Source organism: Copadichromis virginalis, linkage group LG16, assembly GCF_057382275.1.
Source record: "Copadichromis virginalis isolate Kocher_CV1m ecotype Utaka linkage group LG16, C_Virginalis_male_GT1.1, whole genome shotgun sequence".
NCBI lineage: Eukaryota > Metazoa > Chordata > Actinopteri > Cichliformes > Cichlidae > Copadichromis > Copadichromis virginalis.
The window spans coordinates 40,342,983-40,367,503 of record NC_140633.1 but is presented as its reverse complement, the minus strand read 5'-3'; the positions used below and the strand labels follow the sequence as shown (position 1 = coordinate 40,367,503).

The window sequence follows — 24,521 nt, the reverse complement described above, 5'->3', positions numbered from 1 at the left end:
CCACACTGCAGTCATTGCAGTTTTGTGCTCCACGCTGACAGGATGTGTTTGTTATCACACTTATTCTTTGGCTTTTTCACAGATCTGTTCGGCGGACGCTGAAATGACCCCAGCTCAGTGCTGAGTAAAGGTGCTTAAGAGCTGAATAATTGGGTTTGAAAATGAGCCTCCGTGGAGCTCGTGTGCACTTCACGTGTGAAAGCAATTCAATTCGATTCCAATTATGCCACGTCTTTGCCATTTAGCTTCTACGGCCTCTCACGCGCCAACCTGTGTCACAACATAACAGTTTATATATTTTCAACGTAAACGAATAAAAGATTCACGTACAGAGGAATCTCGAGGCCATTACAGCTCGTGGGCTCACAAAGCGCTGCTTTTTGGAGAGCAGAACAGAGGCGAGCGTGTGCGCGTGCTGACTCAATAACATCAAGTGTCGCCCGGGGCAGCGGCTGCTGAGGGAAGTGCTTACGCAACCACAGCGTTCAACACGGACGGTTAACATGCCCCTCCCCCCACTGTACTACATCGTGCTTAATATTGTATGTGTCATGGCCTGGGTCTAGGGACCCAGGGCTCAGGTATTTTCAGTGTATGTTTATGTTTATGTTTTCCGTGTGTTGTATTGGTTTGCTCTCCATCTCTCCATGTGTCTCTGTGTGAGCTTCCGGAGGTGTGGGTTCGCTGAGGAGACTGCGAACCCGGAAGTGGTCTACTCGAGAGACGGCCTCACCTGCCGCTGGTCGTCCTCTGCCAGCTGCAGCAGATTACGCTCGTCTAGGAACGGCATTTAGGACTGCAGCTGAGCTGAGGCCGACGCTGGATCCTTGAGTCAGAACTCGTCAGTACTGCCGTGAGCTTTTACGTAACCTCCGCGGAAACAGATCCCCTGCTAACCCTCTGCCTTTTGTGTTACCAGGAATCGGGAGCGGAGTACGCCTCTAAAGTCACGGTGTGGGAATTGGAGTTTTTTGGAGTCGCTACCTTTCACTTCTCACGGACATCTGCACTGTGTGGGATTCAGGGAGAATCACCACGGGACCACAGTGCTGGGATTTTGTATATAGTTGTGTGTTTTTCACCTCCTGTAAATAAATCCACTGTGTGTGTGTCCTTCACTTAGAGTCTCGCGTTTGGGCCCTGCTTTCACTGTCACTCCACGGTCTGCCATCGCAGCCCGTGACAGTATGAAATGATGAGAAGTTGCTTTCCTTTGATTCTTTGATGTTTTGGTAGCTAAATATCTGGCAGATGTCCCTGTTAGCAGCTGGGTGAGGCAGTCAGTGACATCAGAGCTCTGACCTGTTGGACTAATTAAAGTAAGAATTTGGAAAGAAACCTGACATGATGAGGGAGCATCTCCTGGACCAGTGTGAACTCTCAGTGATGCTCTGGTTACTGAAACATGCAAAATCACATTCACACCATTAAAAACCAAGAACAAACTGGAACCAGAGATATTAAAGGACTTTTTACTGCACTTCTCCATCAGCATCATCACATCGTCAGTCGGTGCTTCATGTTTCAGTAACATTTATGGAACTGAAATCATGGAATAATTTGCAGATTAGAGAGGAGCCTTCCACTTTTAAATCACGTCATAAAACCCACTTCATTCTTTGGCTTTTAACCACAGGGACACTTAGTTTCTCTTGTAATTAAATTAGTGATTTAATTAATTATTTTACTTTTTCTTTTATTTGGATTTTATTTACATATTATGTAATTTTATTATATAGTTCCAATGTACAGCACTTTGTGTCAGCTGTGGATGTTTTATAAATAAAGGTGATGATGATTTTCATAAAACTAAATATTTTAACACATGTATGCGCATATGTAATGTAGTGTACACATTAATGTGGTGGAAACAAACCGGTCGGTGGTTTAATAACATCAAGCACGTTACAGGAGACAAAACCCATTTCTATAAAGGACATAAACCAGCATGAACACACAGGGAAAGATGAAAATAAATAATAATAAATGTTCCACCTCAGCTCTCCAACATTTTTAAGCAGCAGCTTTAAAAGCCTCACTGACATCCAGCAGCTGTGACCTGAATGTTGAGGTAATTTAGACCTTAAAGGTTAAAATAAATCTTGATTTTTAAACATTAATAGTTCAAACCTGCTCCTGTTGAGACACCGGAGTGACTGACGGTTTAACCGGATCTGAGGCTGCCCTGCTGGGATTCGTGAACTGCTCCTTTATCGTTCTGCTCCTCGCCGCTTCAGAGCCGGGCAACCAATCACTGACGAGAAGGCGGGGAGAGAGAGGGGAGAGAGAGCGGTGGGTGGGTGGGGGCGGGGCTGCTGGTGGTGGTGGTGTTTCAGCACCGCGGACAGCTCCTGCCTCTGGTCTCTGGGCTGCAGGGAGAAACAGCTGGACGAGACTACACACCGCTTCACTTCGATCCACAGACCGCGCCGAGCCCGCCCCATGCGATCCACGCGAGAACAGGCTGTCCGTGTTTCTCCTCCTTCTCCTCCGTGCTGACTGCTGTGTTCTGTGGCCTCGCAGAGGACTCCAGCCTCGGTTAACTGCAGCGCCTCTGCGCCTTCCGTCCGCTGGCTCCTCTTCCTGTTGTTGGCGGCCACGGTGTTGTGGGGTTTTCGGGGAGGGCGGGGCGGAGGAGCAAAGTTCACTTCTTCTTTGCTCTGATTATTTTTGGTGTCGTGCACCTGCGTGTGACATGTGCGTGTGCACGCCGCCGCTCGCTGCCCGGGTTTGTCTGCAGGCTCGGGAGCGCATGTTCCTCCGGGATGCAGAAGTTGTGTAGTTCCTTTCGCGCTCTGCTGTGAGACAGGTGAGCTGCATCTGCAACGTTGGCTGGGATCCTCGCAGCAGAGTGCCACGGACTCGCTCGTTTCACGTGGACAAACGTCAGAGAGCACGATGAGGAGCCTCTGTGACTTTTTAAATTGCACCTAAGAGAGAGAGAGAGGCGGGGGTGGGGTGGGGGTCCCTGTTAGTGCCCCGGCACTGCTGCAGGAACACAGCTTTGTTTCTTTAGCTGCTTAAACCGCTGGGATCGCGCGTGACAGTGGACACTGTGCCGCTCACCTCTTTACCCCTAACCTGAAAACAGAGCCCGACACGCGGGGAACGAAATGAAGAAGTTCCGGAAGGTGCTGGACGGCCTGACCACCTCCTCCCCGGGAGCCACTGTGGGCTCTCCGTCGTGCGGCAGCGCGGCCGGGACTCCCACGGCGGCTCCAACTCCGAAGGAGATCGACGTCCAGGAGACGCTGGTGTCGGAAAACTTCCAGCTGTGTAAGGTGGGTTGATGGAGGCGCTTATTTAGGCTACACCCGAGTGAACACGTGACCTGCGAGGTGCTACAGGCGGGCAGGTGCAGGCGGCTCTGGGCTTTGGGGTGCGGGTGAAAGTTGAATCTGCTGCTGGCTGTCAGAGGTTCAGCACCGCGGACAGCTCCTGCTCTCAGCGGCCTCCGAGTCTATCCGAGAACCGTTCGTGTGTTTGTGTGTGCGCGTGCTTGTTCTCGTGTGTGCAGCACTGTGTCGGGCCGCAGTAAGTTGTGCACATGTGCACCAGGGAGCTGAGAGAAAGTGGGTGAGCAACGGCGTCCACGCTGCGTGGAGTGGGAGCGATGACATAACCGGTGAGCCTCGCTCTCATAAAGGAGTTCGAGCCAGAGGAAGGAGGCTGCAGTGCTGCTCAGTGAGGAGGGGGAGAATGAGGGAGGGGTGCTGAATGGGGGTATTTATAGCTTCCTCTGCCGCCCGTCGCAGCTCTGGTCCTGGATCCATTCTGCTGATGCAGTGAGGACTCTCGGGTTTACAGGGACGGCTCTGAATGGCTGTGAATAATTCATTGAGAATCTGAGAGAAAAGGCTTGTTTAGAGGAGTGTGTTATTATTAGGCAGAGTAACACTGCTGTGTGTGTGTGTGTGTGTGTGTGTGTGTGTGTGTGTGTGTGTGTGTGTGTGTGTGTGTGTGTGTGTGTGTGTTGGGCAGGTGGGGGGGGGGCTTGATTCAGGTTGGAAGGATGCGGCAGAGCAGCCTATAGCAGGCAGCAGAAAATGCTGGAAAAGAGCAGCAGGATGGCCGGCCCGTGCAGGAAGCTGCTCCTCCCCTGTGAGCGGCTGTGATGCTTCTATTGACTGAACTTCTCAGGAGGAAGCACTGAATGTACAAACATGCCTTCAAGCACACGTTTGTCCTGAGTTTGTGTCAGAGGAGGTTGCATGTCATGGTTAGTGTGTCAGGTAGTTGTCGTGCTGCAGACAGGGCTCGGGTGTGATTAATTACAACATGCACCGATGACAGAGCTTTATGTTGTATGAAGGCTGGACTTTGATGGGTGGAAGAATGAGTTTTCAAAGCCTGTCATCCTGCGCCAGATGTGCACATTAGGAGTGGGAGAACCATGAATGACTGTTAGCAAACCTGTGTACGCTGAACACAGCAGAAGCTGCTTGTTCGCTTTAGCTTCAGCATCAAATTCACAGATTCTGAGGGATAAACAAGGAAAACGAACACGTTTCATCTGTCATATTATCATTTCCTGAATTCAATGACTCGTCCTCATCAGGGCAAACAAATCGTCTTCTCCTGGCAGGAACCAAATTTGTTTTTGATTAGTTAATGAACGTCACTGGGGGTCGACCACAAGCTGAGAGCTAATGGTGGTCCTGATGAGGTTACACCCACCAATGTTTCAGAGACGCTGCTGCTGTGAGACTCAGATCACTTCACTGCAAATGCAGTAATTTCACTCAGCAATAAAACTGGTAACACACACATGTTCATTATCACTTATTGAACTGTAGACATCAGAGAGACAGCTGACAGGAAAAGCCTGGTACTGGGTCCATGTCTGTGGGTCTGCTGGAGTGATGGAACTCCATTCTTCCAGTAAATATTCCCTCTTCTGGTGATTTTATATTCATCCTGCTGATCTTCCAGAAGTTTCGGTTTGGCTAAAAAACCTGCAAATCCCAGAGAAGAGCATTCATATCATTTCATGCTTATGGGGCTTCCTACCAGGACAGAGATGTTCCATGAAAGGGTCACGGTGACGACTCACAACACCTCACAGCCACAGTAGCAAGGTGCCGTCCAAACCATAGCAGGGCCACCTGTAGTGTGGAGCAAGGTTTGTGTTTTCCTTTTATTCGTCACCCGTCAATCTATGACAGTTACCTATATTTTCATTCATTACTCTAAATGCTGTAGATAGGATCAACATTCTCTGACGTAATTCTGTGGGCTGCGTGTGGGAGTGTTTGGCTAACTTCTCAAAGTTAGTCATGACTTCTGTCCTCGCTCTGCAGTGTGGGAAGAAGCAACAGTGCAGATTTTATTAGACAGCGTTTTGGTGTGTTTGTAGTTTGTACAGGAATGCACTCCAGACCAATTAGAGCGCTGCTGAAACAAGTCTTCAGTGAAATCTTACTCAGACTGAAGGAGAAAACGAGGAAAACGCGAGGCGCAGGTGGCTCTGAGGCTCGTCGAGTCCACAGATTGATTTTGGTTAAGAGCAAAATGAGTTCATTTTGTGTTCGAGGAGGAACGAGGAGACAGAGAGCGCGAGAGGGCAAGGCTCTGGGCAGATTCACAGGCTGAGCAACACCATAATAATGCATTCAGATATACATCATATCATTTAAAAACGTTTCCCACCTCACAACTGAAATCTCTTTACATTTCATTTGTATTGAGAATGCCGGGGTCGTGCTTAACGCAGTTTTTTTTCTCAGAGCACGCTGACAGAAGTCTGCTTGGACTCGACCAACATGGTCTACAAACTGGCTGTGAGATTTGTCAGAGCACAGAGAGCTCCGTTATTATGATAGGTACATAACGGCTTTCTTTCAAACTCATAATTAGAAGTTGCTGCACACAGCAAGAAGAAACCGAAACAACAGAATAGAAATATCAGCAACCCAAACACGGACCGGACAAAAGGTTAAAATGGTCTTTTACTACTTAACTAAATGCACAGGAGCAACACACGGCCTAAAAGAAGCTTTAAAAGTGGTTCATAAAGAGCAGGAAGTCAATGACAGGCTGACAGTGAGAGGTCATGAAGGAACGAGCCAATCGTCTGACAGCTGGGCTGCAAATAAGCAAACGATCGCTCGGAGCGAGGCTTTACCTACGTGTAAAAACCCTCGTCTGGAGTTCGGAGGACCGAGATGCTGCTGGTTAAAAACAGCGCTCAGCTCCAGCAGCTGATCCCCGCACTGCCTCGTGTGCACGTCACCAGCTGCTGGTGGGGAAATGAAGCAGTTTGCTGGACATGTTCCACAACAGAGCAGCATCGTTTCAGCACCGTGCACACTGTATGGAATCACTGTGGCACGCCAGGTGCATCCCTTCATGCCTCATCTCACCTGTGTAATCCAGCACTCATCATCTCAGTCTGTTTCCAGGAATGTGGCCGTAATTTCACTCGTCCTGAAAAGTCTCAGGAGGTTAAAGAGGTGCAGCACATTGGAAAGAGATGGAGCGTAAAGCTTGTACTGTAATTGCCCTTTTGAAGACTCTCGAGGAAGCCAGGCCCTGAAAGGACAATTCAGCTTTGTCTACAGGTAAAATTAGCTGTAAAGAGAGGAAGCAAATCAACATAATTGGAGCTGATAATTTTATTATGTTTGTGTCTGTTCATGAGTGGCCAAAAATCCGTTAAAACTGTGCCGTAAACACAGCACAGCCCACACTTAGTTTATTAAAAAATGCAGTAGACAGCTTGTATTTTTCAAAAATAGAAGCTCTTCACGGTGGAAAATCACTAACATGCAAATTTTTATTGCCAGCGTCTGTTTTAAAAGCTGTCATTTGCATTCTGTGAAGGCTTTACCTAAAGTCACTTCATTCGCATCGCACGTGCTGCTTCTGTTTTACCCCATCACCTCTCCAAACTGCAGCACCGACTCTTGAATTTTAATCACTGAGAAGTGGTGGGTTTATAGTCATCAAGTCCAAGTTTCTGCCATGGAGAGCATGAGTCTAATCCTTTTAGTTCGATTTCTGAAGACTGTGATACGTGTGGGCTAATGCTAAAACAGAAAAACTCTGAGAGTCGAGCGCATGCTTGAATGGATTTGTGTGGATGCAGAGTTGGTCCTAGGCTGGACCGCGAACACGCGGCAGCATTTATGATGCAACATGTGCAAAATGAGCTGCTTCAGAACAGCCGAGTAGAGTGGTAGAAACATCTGCAGGAAAACCACCATAACTAACACACATTTATAATCGATCACATTTAGGAAGCAACATGAAATAAAATTCACTCAAATGTTTTCATTTTTCCTTCCAGACTGAAGATATAATCACGCAGGAAAACACAGATCAAGTATTTTGTACCTTTGTTGGTCTTGGTTGGTTAATGGCTTCGTTTTTAATGTGCAGCCTGCTAGCATGTGCACTGCCAGGACATCGTGACCCCATGTCATCCTCTTTAATCTGAACAGCAAACGTACGACAGGCTGTGCAATTTTATTTCAAATTTCCAAATGACATTTAAAACAGCCACAAAGGCTCCATTTCTCCTCCTGTGCAGTGGAGGGCCGGGTCCGAGGGTTTGCAGCTGAGCTCCATCAGCAGCTTGGTTTGAATATTGTCCAGATGTTCACGTCCCGCAGGGTCTGAAAGTGTCCTCTGACTTCTGCAGTTGTACCCATGGCCGATCAAAATCTTTGTATTACCCTGTGAAATATCTCAACGTGCACTTGATGGGCTGTCTGTTCATACTTCATGGTTAACGGGATGAGTCATGCTTGCTCTTGTGTCGCTGCGAGGCTGAAATATAAAATGTCAGGAGAAAAATGAATCGTAGTGTTTCCTTCACTCTGTCAGCACCGTCATCAATCCTTTCAGAAGTCGTGGACCGTGACCTTCCCATGACCCCAGCCTCTGTATTTACAGATAACGATGGTATGCTAACGTGCAGGATTTAGTTTGCTGGCAGTGGGACTTTCCAGCTTCAGCTTCAGTGAGTTTTGTGCCAAAGCTTGTCTTTGTCTCGTTCGCACAGCTGGATGTTTCTACCTGCTAATTAAAGACGGCCCATTTTTACAGGGAAGTGTGTTTCAGAGCCTCGGCTTCAGTCATCTGAACTTCAGTTGGAGAGTAAATGCTAAAATCCCAACAAACCATTAGCAAAATGGTTTTGATGTAAATCCTCGGGGAACCAGGGTCAGTACGAGTATTTCACAGAAGAAAAGCTTCAGAGGTCAGGCGTTTCCAGCCCTCCGTCTCCTTTCTTAGACAACATAATATGTGGGCTTGTAAAGATGACATCACTTCACTCCCTCACCAGCGACCCTGCGAGCTCTCCATGGGTGTGATGACTCAGTGGGTTGGCTTCCAGCTAGTCTCACATTACCATGTGTCGGCTGCCTGTCAGAAGCCACAGTGTGGGATCAATTAGGGAGGAGTTGATGTCAGGCAGAGACCAGATAGGTGGAGGAGATGTTCTGTAAACTGTACACACATGTAAAGAAGCACAGTGTGTGTGTGTGTGCGTGTGTGTGTGTGCGTGTGTGTGTGTGTGTGTGTGTGTGCGTGCGTGTGTGCGCGCGTGTGTGTGTGTGTGTGCGCGTGTGTGTGTGTGCGCGTGTGTGTGTGCGCGTGTGTGTGTGTGTGTGTGTGTGTGTGTGTGCGTGTGTGTGTGTGTGCACTCGGGCTCAGTTAATGAGTTTATTTATCCTGAATTACATGAAAGCAATTATTAGTCTTATGAAGGAGAATCAGGTTAGAGGATTAGCTGTCGGTGAAGTGTGCTGAAGCTCGAAGCTGTGGATCTGTCTGTGTTTGAGACAGGAAAAGAGGACCGGCCTCCTCTTGGCTCTGTGTGGGCTTTCCACGCCCGCTCGGCGACAGCAGCCTGCCTCACCTCACGCTGTGCAAATATAATCCAGTGAGCTGTTCAAACAGCCTTTGTTTCACTCAGTTTCCATCTTTCCTGCTTCTGTCTGAGTGACCTGTGCTTCTTACTGCGAGCATTAGCTTTTCATATAGACAAATCTTTACCGTTAAAGCATTACAATCGCCCTCGATTTTCAGGCCCCGCCCTTTCCTGGACGGCCCCATCCACCATATGTTCTTATCAGTTTTGTCATATTATAACTGCTCATGTTTACGAGGCCACGTTGTGTAAGGGGAAGAATCACTGCTGACTCACAGCATCAGTCTCGTCGTTCATAAAGGCTCTTCAGAATCTGCGATCTGTCTAATGAGCAACAGCAGAGCCGCCTGCTGCTCTTCCTCCTCCTGAAACTTCTGTCCATCCTGTGGCTGCCTGCAGATAAACATCAGCAGTGCACATTTATTGGCCTCTCTATACACACTACTGTTTGATTCTCCACACAATGAAATCACTGCAACGCCTTAAAACCAACACCAGGTTCCTTCCTCGCCTCTCTGAGTGGGCAGTACATCCCTCTGCTCTTAAGAGCCACGCTCTCAAGCACCGTGCGGTCCTCATCTAACTGGTGTTTAGAAGTATGTGACTGAAGAAGCCAGAGTTTAAATCATCATTATTAGTGCTCCTCCACAAAGAAATCCATAATTTGGTGCATCTGGCGAGACAGACATCATAATCAAAAGCTGCAGAGATGGATGCAGTTTTAACGTGTGAAGGAGCATCATGTCACATTATCAGTCATGAAATATGATTATTTTGGCCACTTCTACATTTCCCATGAAGCCCGAGGCCCCGTGCCGACGCCATGGCTGATTCATTAACTGCTGGGATTAAAATGTTAAACCCTGTGCATGGTACAGCCACACATACTGCACGCTGACCCCCACAACATGAAGCTGCAGTCGGCAATCACAGCCATGCGAACACGCGTGAGCAGATAGCATTACTTTACACACGCGCGGAATAAATCACAGATTTGAGCTGTCAGCCACTTTCATCTGAACTGATATGTGCCTAAGTCGAAGGGGTCAGTGCTAAACGCTGCCAGATATCAGAGAGCCGTAAGCTGCTGTCAGCACACTGCTTGCTTGTAAGGAAGTAAATACTTGTATGAAGCTCTACAGTCATCAGACAGACATCCCAGCTGTCGTCGGGGTCAAAGGCCCGGACAGGTCACCACACTGACACTCTCAGAAGGACGACGATCACACCCACAGATGATTTAGAATCACCTAACGCATGTGTTCGTACCAAGAGAGGAGCCCCCCCCCCCCCACACACACACTAGGAAGGTTAAAATGATAGAAACCCTTCTGTCACAGCAGCAACTGCATCAATAATAGAACAAACACAGAGAGGAAATAAGAAGAAGACAAAGACACAGGAAGACATCCAGAGCACGAAGCATCAGGACAAACCTCTGAGAGTAAACAGTTCATGAAAAGATTTAAAACACCAGCCCGACCCTCACAGGGAGGCTGACGTTACATAATGCAGGAGCCGAGTTAGGAAAGCAAAGATGGTTCCACGTGGATCTGTGTGGGTATGTGCACATAATCACATGCCCCCCACACAAATGATTCAGATTCAGATATATAAAGACACACAGACAAAGGCAAACATATAAGCACCCCCCCCCCCCCCCCCCTCGCACACTGACGCCTGCTCTTCACCGTCAGCAGGTCCTTCATTCATTTTCATATTCCTGAGCTCTCACTCAGCATCCTCGCCCTGTGCACCGAGCTCTGCGCGTGCAGACAGTGGATAGAGGAAGTGCTTATTAGATCAGCTTCGCTCTAAGTGACGAATGAAAGTCCCCTCATTGTTTGGCTTTTCAGCATGATGCAGAATCACACTCTGAAATCCTTCAATCACTTTGTTCATGGAAAACAGAGCCTGCAGGAGACGCTGGATATGAAAAGCTGGTCATGCCACAGTTTTCTGTTTTTGGTGCAAAGCAGTGATTCTCGCGCTGGATCCTGTCAGTGAGCTGACGTCCTCAGCTGGCACATTTGGAGGTAGTGGTTATCGCTGCTGTGAAACGGATCTGTTTCTCACTCTTTATGTGCCATTACGTCATGTCTGCTCGATGCTTTTCACAGCAAACAGAAGGAATGTGCTCAGGTGCAGAATCGGATCTGGCTTCAGAAGCTCTGAAAGCTGCTATGACCTGATATCTGTTCAGTGATGTGGAACCAAAGAGATGCAGCTGTGTTAAGATACATTTCTCTATTTTTAGAATATTACTGTATATTCGATATTCTGTGCAACTATTTTTAATTCAAAGACTAAAAATAAGAATTCATATCTCAGAGTTGAGGAAGCACTGATGTGTCGATCACAGGCAGGACTCTCTGGGTTCAGGTGTGTTTTGTAACGACTGTCTTTTTCATGCTTGTTTCCCACATACAGCCCCCCCCCCCCCAGCTCAGCCTTTATTTTCAGCCGACAGGATCAAAGGAATTTCAGAGCACGCTGGAAATATCTCGCTGGTGGGGAAGCCCACGTGGATCCGTGTTTGTTTGATGGTCTCTCTGACGCTGTAAAGTAAATTGGTGCGGAAGACTGTGACACGTTCCTCTGCACTGCTGTCTGTCATGGTGACATTAGCCGGAGGGGACAGGTGCTACAACACCTGGGTGATGCACGTGAACTAATTGTATGTACAAGGGCAGCACACGGGACGAGCTGTATGTGCAAGGAGTTCGTAACCTTTGCAGTCAGACATGCTTCTAACTGTGCTTCCAGCAGCTGCTAATTTCACATCCTTTCCTGTTGGTTTGTTTAATGAGGTGTTTATTAAAAGCTCTGAAATCTCTGGCTTGATTATAAAGCAGATATGCTTCAACCAGGCCAGTTATGTAATTCAGGATTGATTCGGCCTTATGGATTTGCATACAGTGTTGCCACGGGAGCGCTGAAATACTCCAATTTGAATTTTAAATCACAGCTGAGTGTGGGCTTCATTGATCTCGAGTAATTTCCTGTGACGTGCAGGCCTTCAGTTCAGTTCTTTTTCCTAATAACAGCTGCTGCGCTCCATTTTAAATCAATATAAACATCTGCATAAAACACGGCTTCTTACTAAAAGCTTCAAAACTTTTGATCTTGAAGTTTCAAGCAAAGTCAAACTAATTTGGGCAGAAACATCGATAAAAGATTCTGCGCACGGAGAGGCCATTCACTGTTAATGCCAGTTTTTTAATTACAGAGCAGCGTTTGGTTTTTAAGATCAAGGTTTCAGCGTGTAGCAACAGCATCTTTGTTGTGTTTACCAAACAAAACCAGCCAAGATATAATAACCTGTAATTATGAAATCTTTCTCAGGCACAACAGGACTCGTGTGTCCCGATTACTGCGGCCACATGACACGTGTGCCTGCTCGTACATTCAGTTCTAACATGGTTGCAGTCGGTCCTTTGACCTGTGAAAAACAAGAAGCTAGTCTATCATGTCATAAAATTAAAGAAGAAAATCCCTCAAAGAATCAAATATTAAAAGAAACTGTTTCTCTGCAGTGGATGAGACGACTGAATCTCACCACAGTTTCACGTAACAGGAACGAAACAGTAAAGTTTACCTCGGCTTCATTCTTCATTCTAACCTATAAGATCAGTTTGACAACCTGAACCACGAGAATCATGTGATTCGAAGACAACGCTGCTTCATTAAAGTGTGGCGCCGCCATCCTTCACGCTTTCTGTCACTTCTGCAGCCGGTCCGTCCCGTTATCTCGTCCCCAGAAACACTTCAGCTGTGTTCAGTGTGCGTTTGCAGCATTTTTCTGTTTTCTGTTTGCGCTGTGTTTGACCTCTCAGGGCCACCGTAGATTACGCCTTTGAGTTGTTTGGCTATCTCAGAAAGTGCCCCACAAGAGAGAAAAAGACATTTTTTAATAAAAAAAGGTACTTTTAAGTTTTTTCATCGCAAAAATAGACCAGAGACCAGATCAGCCATGAACTAAGCTAGCTTACAAACGAGTCTGAGGCCAGTTAGCACAGAGTTTAACAGAAAACTGAGACTCCGCCCATTTTTTGTTTACTAAAAATGGGAGGAGTCTAACATACCTATGTGACTCCAGCCAATAGATATTTAAGCAAACTAATGTAATCAGAGTAATTTACTAAGCTAACACTGAACATTTCAATGATTAAATTAAAACTGAAAATTTTGGACAGTGAATAAAAACTTTATTCAACCTCAGATGTGACAACAGAAACACAGAGACGTGACCTCCTGTGTGCACGGTGCTTCTCTTATCACTTCTCTTTCTTCTGCCTTCCTCTGCTGCCTGCTCACATACTACTCTCTCTATGTATTATTCACCACTTGTCAGAGCTCTCGCCTCAAACTGCACATCACAAGTGGCCTCTCCATCACTTCCTCCATTTACTCGTGAGCCGTGTGCAAAGCTCCCCATGCGATTTCCTTGTGTCAATAAATGTATCCAAGCACCATCACAATCAGGGTGTAGCGTCTGGTTAATGCATGACTCATTAGTCGGGTCCTCGGTGATGCTGCCGTGCTGCTTAATGAACTGATGAAGCAGTGAGTTTTTAAAGTTAGAGAAACGGTGGGGCAGCACTCCACATGGCGCCCTGTGACGCTGATGTGTCTAAAGCAGAGTGGCAGATATGAGCACATGCACACTTTCTGTGCTGGTTGTTAGGAACTGCTCGGGTTTGTTGATTCTGCTATTTTTATGTCCTAACTCCATTTTCCGGAGGTCATTTGTCAGACGACGCGTGAACAAAATAGTCGTACATTCGGCTGTGAAATCTGAATTTATGTACCTTATACCCCGAGTCTCCAAAAATAATAACTTTGTTCAGGGACTGAAAACATTTTGCTGCTGTTGGTGTCTCAGCACACACGATCCCCGCGAGCGCTGCGGTCAGTGCTGCGCAGGCCACACACAGCGTGTCCATGTTAATCACACCACTTGTTTACTTTTCACTCAGCTGCTTGTGACATTTATGATAATTAGCTTGAGCTGATGTAATGCAATATTGAGCTGATGATGGTTATCATTAGAGGTGTCAATAACAAGGTCGGTGCTGGCTTAAACTGAGAAGCTAGCTAGCTTTTGTACCTTAGTGGTTGCTAATGACTGAGAAGCAGAGGAGAGCTGACGTGTTACTCTTATTTATCTCGTGCACACTGAGCTCCACAAAATTAGCAGCGTAGCGCCTTTATGTTGTAGTCACATGTAGATCGGAAACATCCCGTGCTGCTTCTCTGTGTTGATCCGTATTTGGAGACATAGCTGCTCAATGCACAATTGGCTGGCAGTGTTGGGTGCTGCTTGCTATTTATAGAAACAGGGGTCTAGACCAGCTCTGCAGCTGAACGCTGTGTGGAGAAAGAGGCTCGTGGGTGGCATGAGGTGGTATTAGTCTCGGGGGTGGGGGGTGCAGAGGGTGATGCGATTGAACATCACGCTAGCGTGCATAAAGGTTGTGTTTGTGTGGACATCAGAGAGAGCGGAGCGGGGAGGAGGGTGGATGGAGACAGGAGTTGATGTAATGTCGCCTCTGGCAGCCATAACACAGATGTACTGCAGGTGGTCCTCAGATACTCGCTGCTCGCTGCGTGCACACATGCATGTGTTCGCCTACATCCACAGCATGAGCATGCTTGTAATAATTAGGGTTTGTTTACTCTCTCTTCTTAATTTAACTGGTGTGTGTTTGACTCACAGACTGCAGACGTAAATAGGTGTGTGCTGCACGTCACTGTAGGATTACCTAATGCAGCTGTGGCCTTCAGAGTTTTGAACTAAGGGTTTTCCTGGAGTCAGATACTCGGGGTAGTGGGCGGGGCCTCAGTGGATCGGGGTAGTTCCTGAGATTCGAGCTGATGCTTGATTGGACTGGGATCTGGGGACTTTGGAGGCTGTGTCGTTGCCTCGGGCTTTTTGTCGTGCTTCTCGAGCCGTTACTGAGGATTTTTCTGTGGAGTGGCATGGCACATTGTCCCGCTGGAGGAAGCTTTCATGGGGGAAGTTCTTAGTGTGCAACAATGCTGTGTCAAAGCAAACGGGACACGAATGATCTGAGGCTTCCCAGCAGAATTGTACCGTAACAGGACTGCCACTGGAGAGGCGCCATGACCATAGCTGAGATTTTAAGCATTGAAACAGCACTGACAGGATCGTCTACAGCTCTACAGGAGGGTGAACATATGTCAGTGTCGTATTGTTCTGAAGGCGTCACTCGTAGAACGACTGGCTGGCTAAGGCTTGGTGTTAAACTTGACCTTACAGGGAGGTAAAAGAAAATCATTTAACCTCGACGTCAAGAGGATAAACTATTCATGCAATAAAAAGCTTTAACAAACATCTCTGACTAATTAAGGGCATGGGACAGCTGAGCTGGAGCTCCTGATGTTAGCAGCCTGTGCAGAGAATTACAATCTCCAAGCCGTTGTTTTTCAAAGTAGCTTAAGTCATTGAACATGCGTGTGAGAGTGCTGCTGCTGGAGTTTATGGTGCATATCCGAGTGTCTTCTTCACATGTGTACAGAAGACAGGGGAGACAATAGATCAGTATGTCACAGAGCTGCAGAACAGGAGTAAAACATGTGAATTTGGAGGACTGACAGATTCTTTGATAAAAGACAGACTTGTGTGTGGGATTCCAGACAACGGTCTGAGAGAGAGGCTACTGAGAGAGGAAAATCTTGACCTGGAAAAAGCATTAACACTGTGCAGAGCAGCTGAAACGGTGAGGGCACAAGCTAAAGAACTGCTTAGTGACAGCTGCAGAGTGGATGCTGTGAATAAGAACACACACAGAGTCAAAAAGGAGAGTGCTGCCGCTGAAATGAAACTGCAATTGAAATCACCAGCAAACAGGGACAGAAGAGAAAAGACTTGTGGTCGCTGCGGAATGCAACATCCTCCTAAAAATGTCCAGCATATGGGAAAAGATGCAATACATGTAACAAAAATAACCATTATGCTAGGTGCTGCAAAGCTCAAACCCTGAAACAAAGTGCAGTCCATACTGTGGATGAAGAAGACACAGAGGAACTCTATGTAGCTGCAGTGACAGACAATAAGACAGGTGAAAAGGACTGGATAATGACACTCAAAGTGAATGACACACTCATGAAAGTCAAGCTGGATACTGGAGCTCAAGTGAATGTCATATCAGAAGCAGAGTTCAAGAAAATCAGACCTAGACCTAAAATGCATGCAACGAAGGTGAAAGTGAGTGGATACTCAGGTGCAGAAATACCTGTGAAAGGAAAATGCATGGTTAAAGTGACACACAAAGACAAGGAGCACACGCTAACATTCATTGTGGTGCCGAAGACTGTGCAGCCTATACTAGGGTTACATGCCTGTGAGAGTCTGAACCTAGTGAAAAGAGTGCTCGTTGTGGAAACTGATGATGACATGGACTATAATGAGTTGATGAAGGAATATGGTGACCTATTTCAGGGACTTGGTTGCCTTGCTGGAGAACACACAATCAGAGTCGATGAAAGTGTAACACCAGTCATTCATCCATGCCGCAAAGTATCATTTGCTCTACAAAAGCCACTGAAAGCCGAGTTGGACAGGATGGAAAACCTGGAAGTGATTGAAAAGATCGATGAGCCAACGGAGTGGGTGAGTTCTCTTGTTATTGTGGAGAAAAAGACTGGAAAGCTCAGAGTTTGCATGGATCCTAGAGATCTGAATAGAGCAATAAAGAGAGAACATTTCAAACTACCTACAAGAGAAGAGATAATGTCACAGTTTGCAAAAGCGAAGTACTTTAGCAAGCTAGACGCTTCATCAGGATTTTGGCAACTGAAGCTGGACGAAGCAAGTTCAAAACTGTGCACGTTCAACAGCCCATTTGGCAGGTACAGATTCCGGCGACTGCCGTTTGGCATTGCTTCAGCACCTGAGGTGTATCACAAGACAATACACATGATCTATGAACACCTGGAAGGAGTCGACACGTCAATGGATGACATCATTGTGTGGGGTAGCACAAAAGCTGAACATGACATGAGACTGAGAAATGTTCTTGAAGCAACCAGAAAAGCCAATCTGAAGCTGAACAAAGAGAAATGTCAGCTTGGGGCGAAGGAACTGACATTCGTTGGAGATATCCTGAGCAGTGAAGGCATCAGACCAGATCCTCAAAAGGTGTCTGCAATTGAAAACATGCCGAGGCCGCAATGCAAGAAAGATGTGCAGAGATTTAATGGCATGATAAACTACATGGGAAAATTCATACCCAATCTCTCAGAAAAAATGGCGCCACTGAGACAGCTAACTGAAAAGAGAATCGAATGGGAGTGGAATCATGAACATGAGAAAGCATGGCGTGACTTGAAAGATCTGCTTACAAAGGAACCAGTTCTGAAGTTTTATGATCCAATGAGACCTATTAAGATCTCATCAGATGCATCACAGAGTGGGCTTGGAGCTGTTCTTCTGCAGAAGTATGATGAGTGGCAGCTTGTTGCATATGCATCACGATCCATGACAGACGCAAAGACAAGATATGCACAGATTGAAAAAGAACTGCTCAGCATAACGTACGCCTGTGAGAGATTTCACCAGTTTGTGTCTGGGCAGGCCATCAGTGTTGAAACTGACCACAAGCCACTGATAGCGTTGTTCCAAAAACCACTAAATGACTGTCCACTGAGAATCCAAAAAATGATGATCCGGCTGCAACGTTACACGCTTAACGTGATGTACACACCTGGCAAGCTGATGTACACAGCTGACACATTATCCCGAGCTGTTGATCCGAATGAGCCAGCAAACACCAAGATGGATGATGATGTAAGAGCATATGTGAGCATGGTCACAAGTGCACTTCCTGTCGCAGAAGGGAAGATGGAGCTCATCAGAACGGAGACAAGCAAAGATGGAACGTTACAAGCACTGCGCAAAACCATCATAGATGGATGGCCCAGCTGTAAGCAAAACTGCTCACCTGTTATTCATGAGTACTGGAACTGCAGAGCAGAACTGTCTGTAGTGGATGATGTGGTGTTCAAGGGAAGTAAAATTGTCATCCCAAAGAGCCTGCGAGGAGAGATGCTCAAAAAGATACACGCAGGGCATCTAGGCATGGAAAAATGTAAAAGGAGAGCACGTGAGGTGATGTACTGGCCACGGATTAATCAGGATGTGACAAATGAAGTGTCAAACTGTTCAACATGTCTGACATATCAAGCAAGCAATCCTGCCGAGCCACTAAAGCCGCACCCAGTGCCAGACCGACCATATCAGAAAGTGGGGGCTGACCTCTTTGTGTCTGGAGGAAAGGACTATATTGCAGTCACAGACTACTACTCTTTGTATCCGGAAGTATGTAGACTGCAAACAACAACAGCAGAGGCTGTAATCACCTCTATGAAAGCTGTATTTGCACGACACGGTGTGCCAAGTGAAGTGTTCACAGACAATGGACCACAATTCTCCAATATTAGGTTTGGACAGTTTGCCAAGGAATGGGACTTTGTTCACACAACATCAAGCCCGCACTACCCACAATCTAATGGACTAGTGGAAAAGTCCGTCCAAACAGTGAAGAGGCTGATGAGTAAGGCGAGAGACAGTGGTGCTGACTTCTACCAAAGCCTGCTAGTATACCGCACAACACCACTTGAGTGTGGTATGTCACCAGCACAGCTTCTTATGGGACGATGCCTGAGATCAAACCTGCCCATTCAGGATAATCTGCTTAAAACAAAAGAGGGAAACAGCGTGAAGAAGTTTAAGGAGCAACAAAAAGCAAAGCAGAAGTTCTATTATGACAGAGGAACAAAAAACCTACCTGAACTGCATGCTGGGGATCAAGTGAGATTCAAAGACAAAACCAACACATGGGCACAGAAAGCAACTGTTCTAAGGAAAGATCAACCACGATCATACATCATTCAGAGAGAAGATGGAGCTATGCTGAGAAGAAATCGCCGAGATCTTCTTAAGGGACCAGTAGTAGTGGAGCAGAGGTTGGAGGCTGCTGAACAACTCCAACACACACATGAGACACTATCACCTGAAACACCTATGCATACACAAGAACAAACACTGAGAAGATCTGTAAGACAAGTAAAGCCACCTATGAGACTGATTGAACAGATGTAATGTGTTGACATGTTGTTTGGAAGATGATGTCATAGTATCTATGCAAGTTTCACTATGTTTGGTTACTAGTGTTGAATGGACCATAATTGTTGAAAACTAGTTGTGTTGTTAACGTTACTTTGATAAAGCCTGGTTTAACAAGTAAAAAACAAATAGAGACTGTTTATGTTTGTGAAAGTAGGTATGTTATTTTATTGTTGAAAAAAAAGGAAGATGTAATGATAACAGCAAATCCTTATTTGCCTAGTATCATGTTTTATGTTGTTAATACTCCTAGACTGCAGGGGGAGCTAGAGAGCAGAGGGAGTTACCTCTGAGTAGACTGTGATGGCGAAGCTTTGTTTACATGTGAACCACAGTTCGATAAAATACCTTCTCTTCAAGTAATGGTGTCATTCTTAAGAACCCATAACAACATAAAGAAACAAGACACTTATTGTTTCTTACTCGCAGGCTGGACGCGGCGTGGAACCCGACCCTGCTTGTGTGACGGATAGCGACCTTAGGATACGTCTCACAAACACACACAAACACACACAAACACACACTCCCTCTCTGGTTGGTGAGCGTTGGTTCTCATCACACTCTGCTGAGTCTGGCAACAATGGCTGCCAAAACCCACACTGTGGATTTAGAACTGGAAGTGTATCATTCAGCAAGTTTCCTTCAGAGTTTTGCAAATGAAATGTATTTTGTAACAGCCACACATTCTCTGACAAACAATGCATCCTGTGTTTTTGCGTGTGTTAATTCCACAGTGTGTGCTGAGAGGCTTTCACTGTGACTCACTTTGAGGAGTTTAGAGGTAAACACTTTACAGGATGCAGCTTGAACTGTGTGTGTTGCACCGGTTTGTCTGAACTGGAGGAAATCAGCCCAACAACTTTCTCATTCAAAGCTAAAAATAAGAAACTATTTTATATTCTGTATCATCCTGTAATATTACTTTCTAATACTGCAGTTTTCCCATAAACATGTTTTCAGTCAGCTCTGGTGATGTCCACAGCTTTGCACCCCCCCACAGCAGATTACTGTAAGTGAGCCACTGCTGGGAAATTTAACATGACTTACAGCAGACAGCTGCAGAGCATGCACTGCATCTCAGAGTGGGAGAGACAGCCATGTTTTGCCAAGTCAGGCTTTTGTATTTGACTGAGTCAAGTTCAATTTCCTTCAGTTCATAATCCATTTACAGCATGAATAAGAGGTCCTGCATCCTTGCTCATTACTTACTGTAAAGCCTCTGTGTTTCATCAGCATGTGAGTGTTAAACATAGATAGATAGACAGACAGATAGACAGACAGCAGTACTTTTGCACTTTTACACTCACCTGTTGTCTAAAACTGTATATTTTCTGTTTTTCTGAAGCGTCTCTGTAAACCTCAGAGATGGCTGTGTGGGAAAATCCCAGCAGATCAACACTCTGTAATAGTCTGCTGGCAGCACCATGTTCAAAGTCACTTAAATCCCATTTGGTCCTCACTCTGATGCTCAGTTCGAGCCGCGTCTACACGCAGCCCTGCGTATTCTTCGCTGCTGCCCTCACCGTCGGTCATTTTAAAGCTTAACCTCAGTCACAGAAAACAGAAGCACTGCAGTCACAAGTGTTTGTGTGTTATTACTGGGTTCAGTTAATGAACAGCACAGCAGCAGGCACACAAATGATTGTCATCATTCACAAAATGTGTTCACATAAAATATGTGCTCACGTTAAAATGTGGTAAAAATGAAAACGATTGAGTCCTTTTGGTGTCATTAGTCATGTTTAAGAGTTCAGTGTTGTAGAGTGTGACCTCATTCAAAGTGAGACTAAACGTGTTGAAGCTGAAACCACACCTCTGCAGCTGGAGTCACGCTGAAACGAAGCATTTCCTGCTTCCTGTTTGACATCACTGTTATAAATCAAGATGATCTGTGTGTTTCTTTGCAGACGGTGCGTCATGGTTTCCCTTACCAGCCCACCGCTTTGGCCTTTGACCCCGTGCAGAAGATCCTGGCCATCGGTTCGAGATCTGGTGGAGTACGAATGTATCCTTTACTTCCTGTTCACTCGCCCCGCCCACACACACAGCAATGACCTCTGATCACACACAGAACACAGACTTAATGTATTTACTGTAAATACTTTACTGCTGCCACAGAAGCAGGCGGCTCCCACTGTGTTATGTCTCTCCTCCTGTACAAACCGAGCAGGGGCCTCCGCAGCTCCGACCTTTGACCTCCCCCTCCGGTTCTGTTTCCTCTTTCTATCCTGTCATTTCGTGTCACTCACTTGTCTGGTTGCAGACTCACCCTGCAACAGTCTCCTGGGTCACAGGGATGGTGGAGGACGAGTAACTGCAGCACAGGTACGATGTTACACCCTCGTTAACACCAAGCGTCCTCCTCCAGCAGAGGCACCAAACACGGACGCTGCAGCAGCCACGCAGACATCCCGCCGGGGTGATGTGCGAGTGGGCCGAGTGGTTTCTGTGCTGAAAGAAAGCGTAAAAGCTCCAGAGTGTCAGAGGTGGACGTGACGCTGTGTGAATATGTGTCTATTTGACAAAGCTAACGGCTGAACCAAATACTTCATCTCTGCTATGAATCCGTTCTTCCAGCCGATCAATATCCCAGCATTTTCCTTTTTAATATGTTCTTCATTCCATAATTATTTCTTTGTATTAGATTTGATTTAAATATTAAAGCGTTACCGTCCCGCAATCATAAAAATAGATTTATCCAATCAGATTTTTTAAAACTTTACCTCTAGGAAGAGAAAATGCAGCAGCTGGCTCAGTAATTGCTACAGACTTCACAATCAGGAGGAACAGAGCTCTGTGTGTGCTTGTTATGGATGGATGACAGATTACATCCAGGACCTGAACCCAGGTTCTTCTAGCACACGTCGTGCTACCTTCACAAATACATTTGAAATTAAGTATGAAAAATGATCTTGTGAAATCCAAGAAAACACCACCAGATATTTCTGTGGATTTCAGCCTTGGCGCAGGTGTGCAGTCTCCTTCAGCGCTTACTCATAAAGTGATGGGCGGATTAATCAATTACGGTTTGATTTATCCCTAAAATCGTATCCCCGGGCCCCGCTGAAGCCCGGAGCTGCTTGTTTGCAGAGCTGGATCTTCTCTCAGGTGACTGCGGTGCCTTCACCTCTGGGCTTTCTCTGAAGCAGATACCTGTGTTCTCAGACACCTGAGGGGTCCATGTCTCTGGTTTTCGGTTTGTTGCAGATTGGGACGCGCTGTAGCTTTGATTTAATCTGCTTGTCATCTTTGATCAAACTGAGCTGAGAAGCTTTAAACCTGGTTCAGGTGAGATCAGGTTTAGATGAGTTAGCCGTTAGTCCCCACTGCTGTGTCCTACACCCGACAGTAGAGCTCGGCTGGGCTTGCAGCTGCATGGAAGCCCTTGAGTGACTTAGCATTTGTATTGACATGCTGCACACACCTCCCTCGGCTCCCGAGTGACCCGTCACAGACTCTCTGGCTCTCTCTCGGTCTCACTCCTCGATTTTGCCCTTTCTCAATCTGCCTCGCCTGCTGTCGTCTTCTGTCTCGTGGACCTTCCCCCGTTTCTGCTTTTATTTATTCACTTTACCCTTCATCTGTCCTTCACAGCCTGTCTCAGTGTCCGTCCTCTTCCTCCCGAGGCTTTGAACATTCACCTGCCATCTTCTGTAACGCTCTCCTTTTGTTTCTCCTCTAGTTTCCTCTCATTTAGCTGTTTTACTACGGCTGGTTGAAATGTATGTAGAAATGTATGCTTGGTTAAAGCGATCACAGTTAATGTTCACATGACACTGTTGACTGCAGGACTGTGGGTTTGTGGGCCGTCTGTGGGAAGTCGGTTTCCCAGCGTGTGGTCTGCCTCTGTACATCCTGAACAGTGATCAATACGTTGGAGTCCCAGTGGAATCTGTTTGCTTTGTTTTCATCCTGAATCTTTGTTTTTTATACCTAAGTGGGCGACTTCATGCATATTTACTTAAGTCTTGGAGCTGCTCTTCATCACCAACCTAACAAACAGTTAATGTGATCTTATTTTATTACAGCAGCTCTGTTTCTTTATGCTGGTTTACCTGATTCCCGGGCTTCAGTGTTTGGGGCGAGTGTGCTTACGTACACTCAGAGCAGATTTGGGAAGCTGGCTCAAAGCAGCGCTGTGGATTCGGTGGGTTGAGGAGTTGCTGCGATAGCTGAGATGACTTTCAGCGGCTTAGAAATAGCAGGAATAGAAGTTGTGAGAGAAGCATGAAGGTAGAGACGGATAGAGGTGGCACACTGTGGAGAACAAAGGCAACTTCAGTTACGTTATTAAGGATGGTGATAAAAGTACACAAGAACAGATATTTAAGTCGCAGCTCTCTGCTGACATTTACATCTTTACCAGCTACAAACAAAGATGATCCTCACAGCTGCTCTGTGCTGGAGCTCACTGTGACTACGTTTTATAACCAGACTGAAGCAAAAATCTGCTCCATGAAAACAAACGTTGATTCTTTGATAAACAGAATCAGCAGGAGGAACACGGAGAAAGTCCCAGTGTGTCAAATCAAGCAGCTTATTAACACAGACGCTACAGCTCGGGTCAAAACACAGACCGGACCGTTTTAAGCTAACGCTATGTTGTCTGGGGTTTAGCTTTGAGCCTGACTTCATCAGCTCGAGGTGTTTGGAGCTGCTCTCTGTGGGCAGAAGAACGCCGTCTGCAATAACACCACCACTCATTCACCTATAAGTATGTCAAAGATGGCTCCGCCCCTCCCTGAGCCCGGCTATGCTGGAGGTTTCTTCCTGTTGAAAGGGAGTTTTTCCTTCCCACTGTCACCAAGTGCTTACTCACAGAGGGTCGTTTGATTGTTGGCCTTTCTCTGTATTGTTGTAGGGTTTCTACTTTACAGAATAAAGCACCTGGAGGGGACCGCTGCGCTGTACAGACTGAATTGAAAAGCTAAGTTGGAAAACACGTTGAGGTTGTTCGTGTCGTAGCTTAACTTTATGTTTACCTTCATTTATTGTTTCAGATTCAGGTGTTTTTCCTCCTTTTCATGAATGATGATCATTTAAATTGTTTTTGGGTCACACGTGACACTGAGACCGTCTTACATCACTGCACATGAACGTAGAATGTGAGAGCAAATACACAGAGGTGTTTGAACACATCTCAGCATGACTTCATTATCAAAAAGATAAACAAACTGAACCCTGTCCTCACCTGTAGCCGCTCCAACTCACATCATCCTGGAAGAATTACTCTGCAGTCACGTAACCACGCTGTGGGTGTTTTGCGTAGTAGACTGTCAACATACTGTCGTTGTGCTTTTTGTATTCCCCCAGTGACAAATTGCCTCCTACGTGTAATCATGATTTAACAGCGACTGGAAGAAACCCTCCTCCCCTTCCATCGCCAAGAAACTCTGAAGCTGCGCGAGCGTTTCGGTGTGGACAGCTGTGTTATTCATGTCTTTATGTCACGTATTTAACATCAATGGCTGAGTCAGTCACAGCAGGACCGGT

At 46.3% G+C, this 24,521-nt stretch overlaps 1 protein-coding gene across 12 annotated transcripts in view; it reads left to right on the top strand.

Annotated features, from left to right (window-relative positions):
* Positions 1-2,302: 2,302 nt before the first annotated feature.
* stxbp5l (syntaxin binding protein 5L) overlaps positions 2,303-24,521 on the top strand; it is a 133,328-nt gene continuing 111,109 nt past the window's right edge. For all 12 annotated transcript variants that reach the window (XM_085434781.1, XM_085434784.1, XM_085434782.1 and 9 more), the window contains exons 1-2: positions 2,303-3,281; positions 20,936-21,033. In XM_085434781.1, coding sequence (XP_085290907.1) covers positions 3,114-3,281; positions 20,936-21,033 — 266 coding nt within the window. In that variant the 5' untranslated portion in view covers positions 2,303-3,113. The remainder of the gene's footprint in view (positions 3,282-20,935; positions 21,034-24,521) is intronic.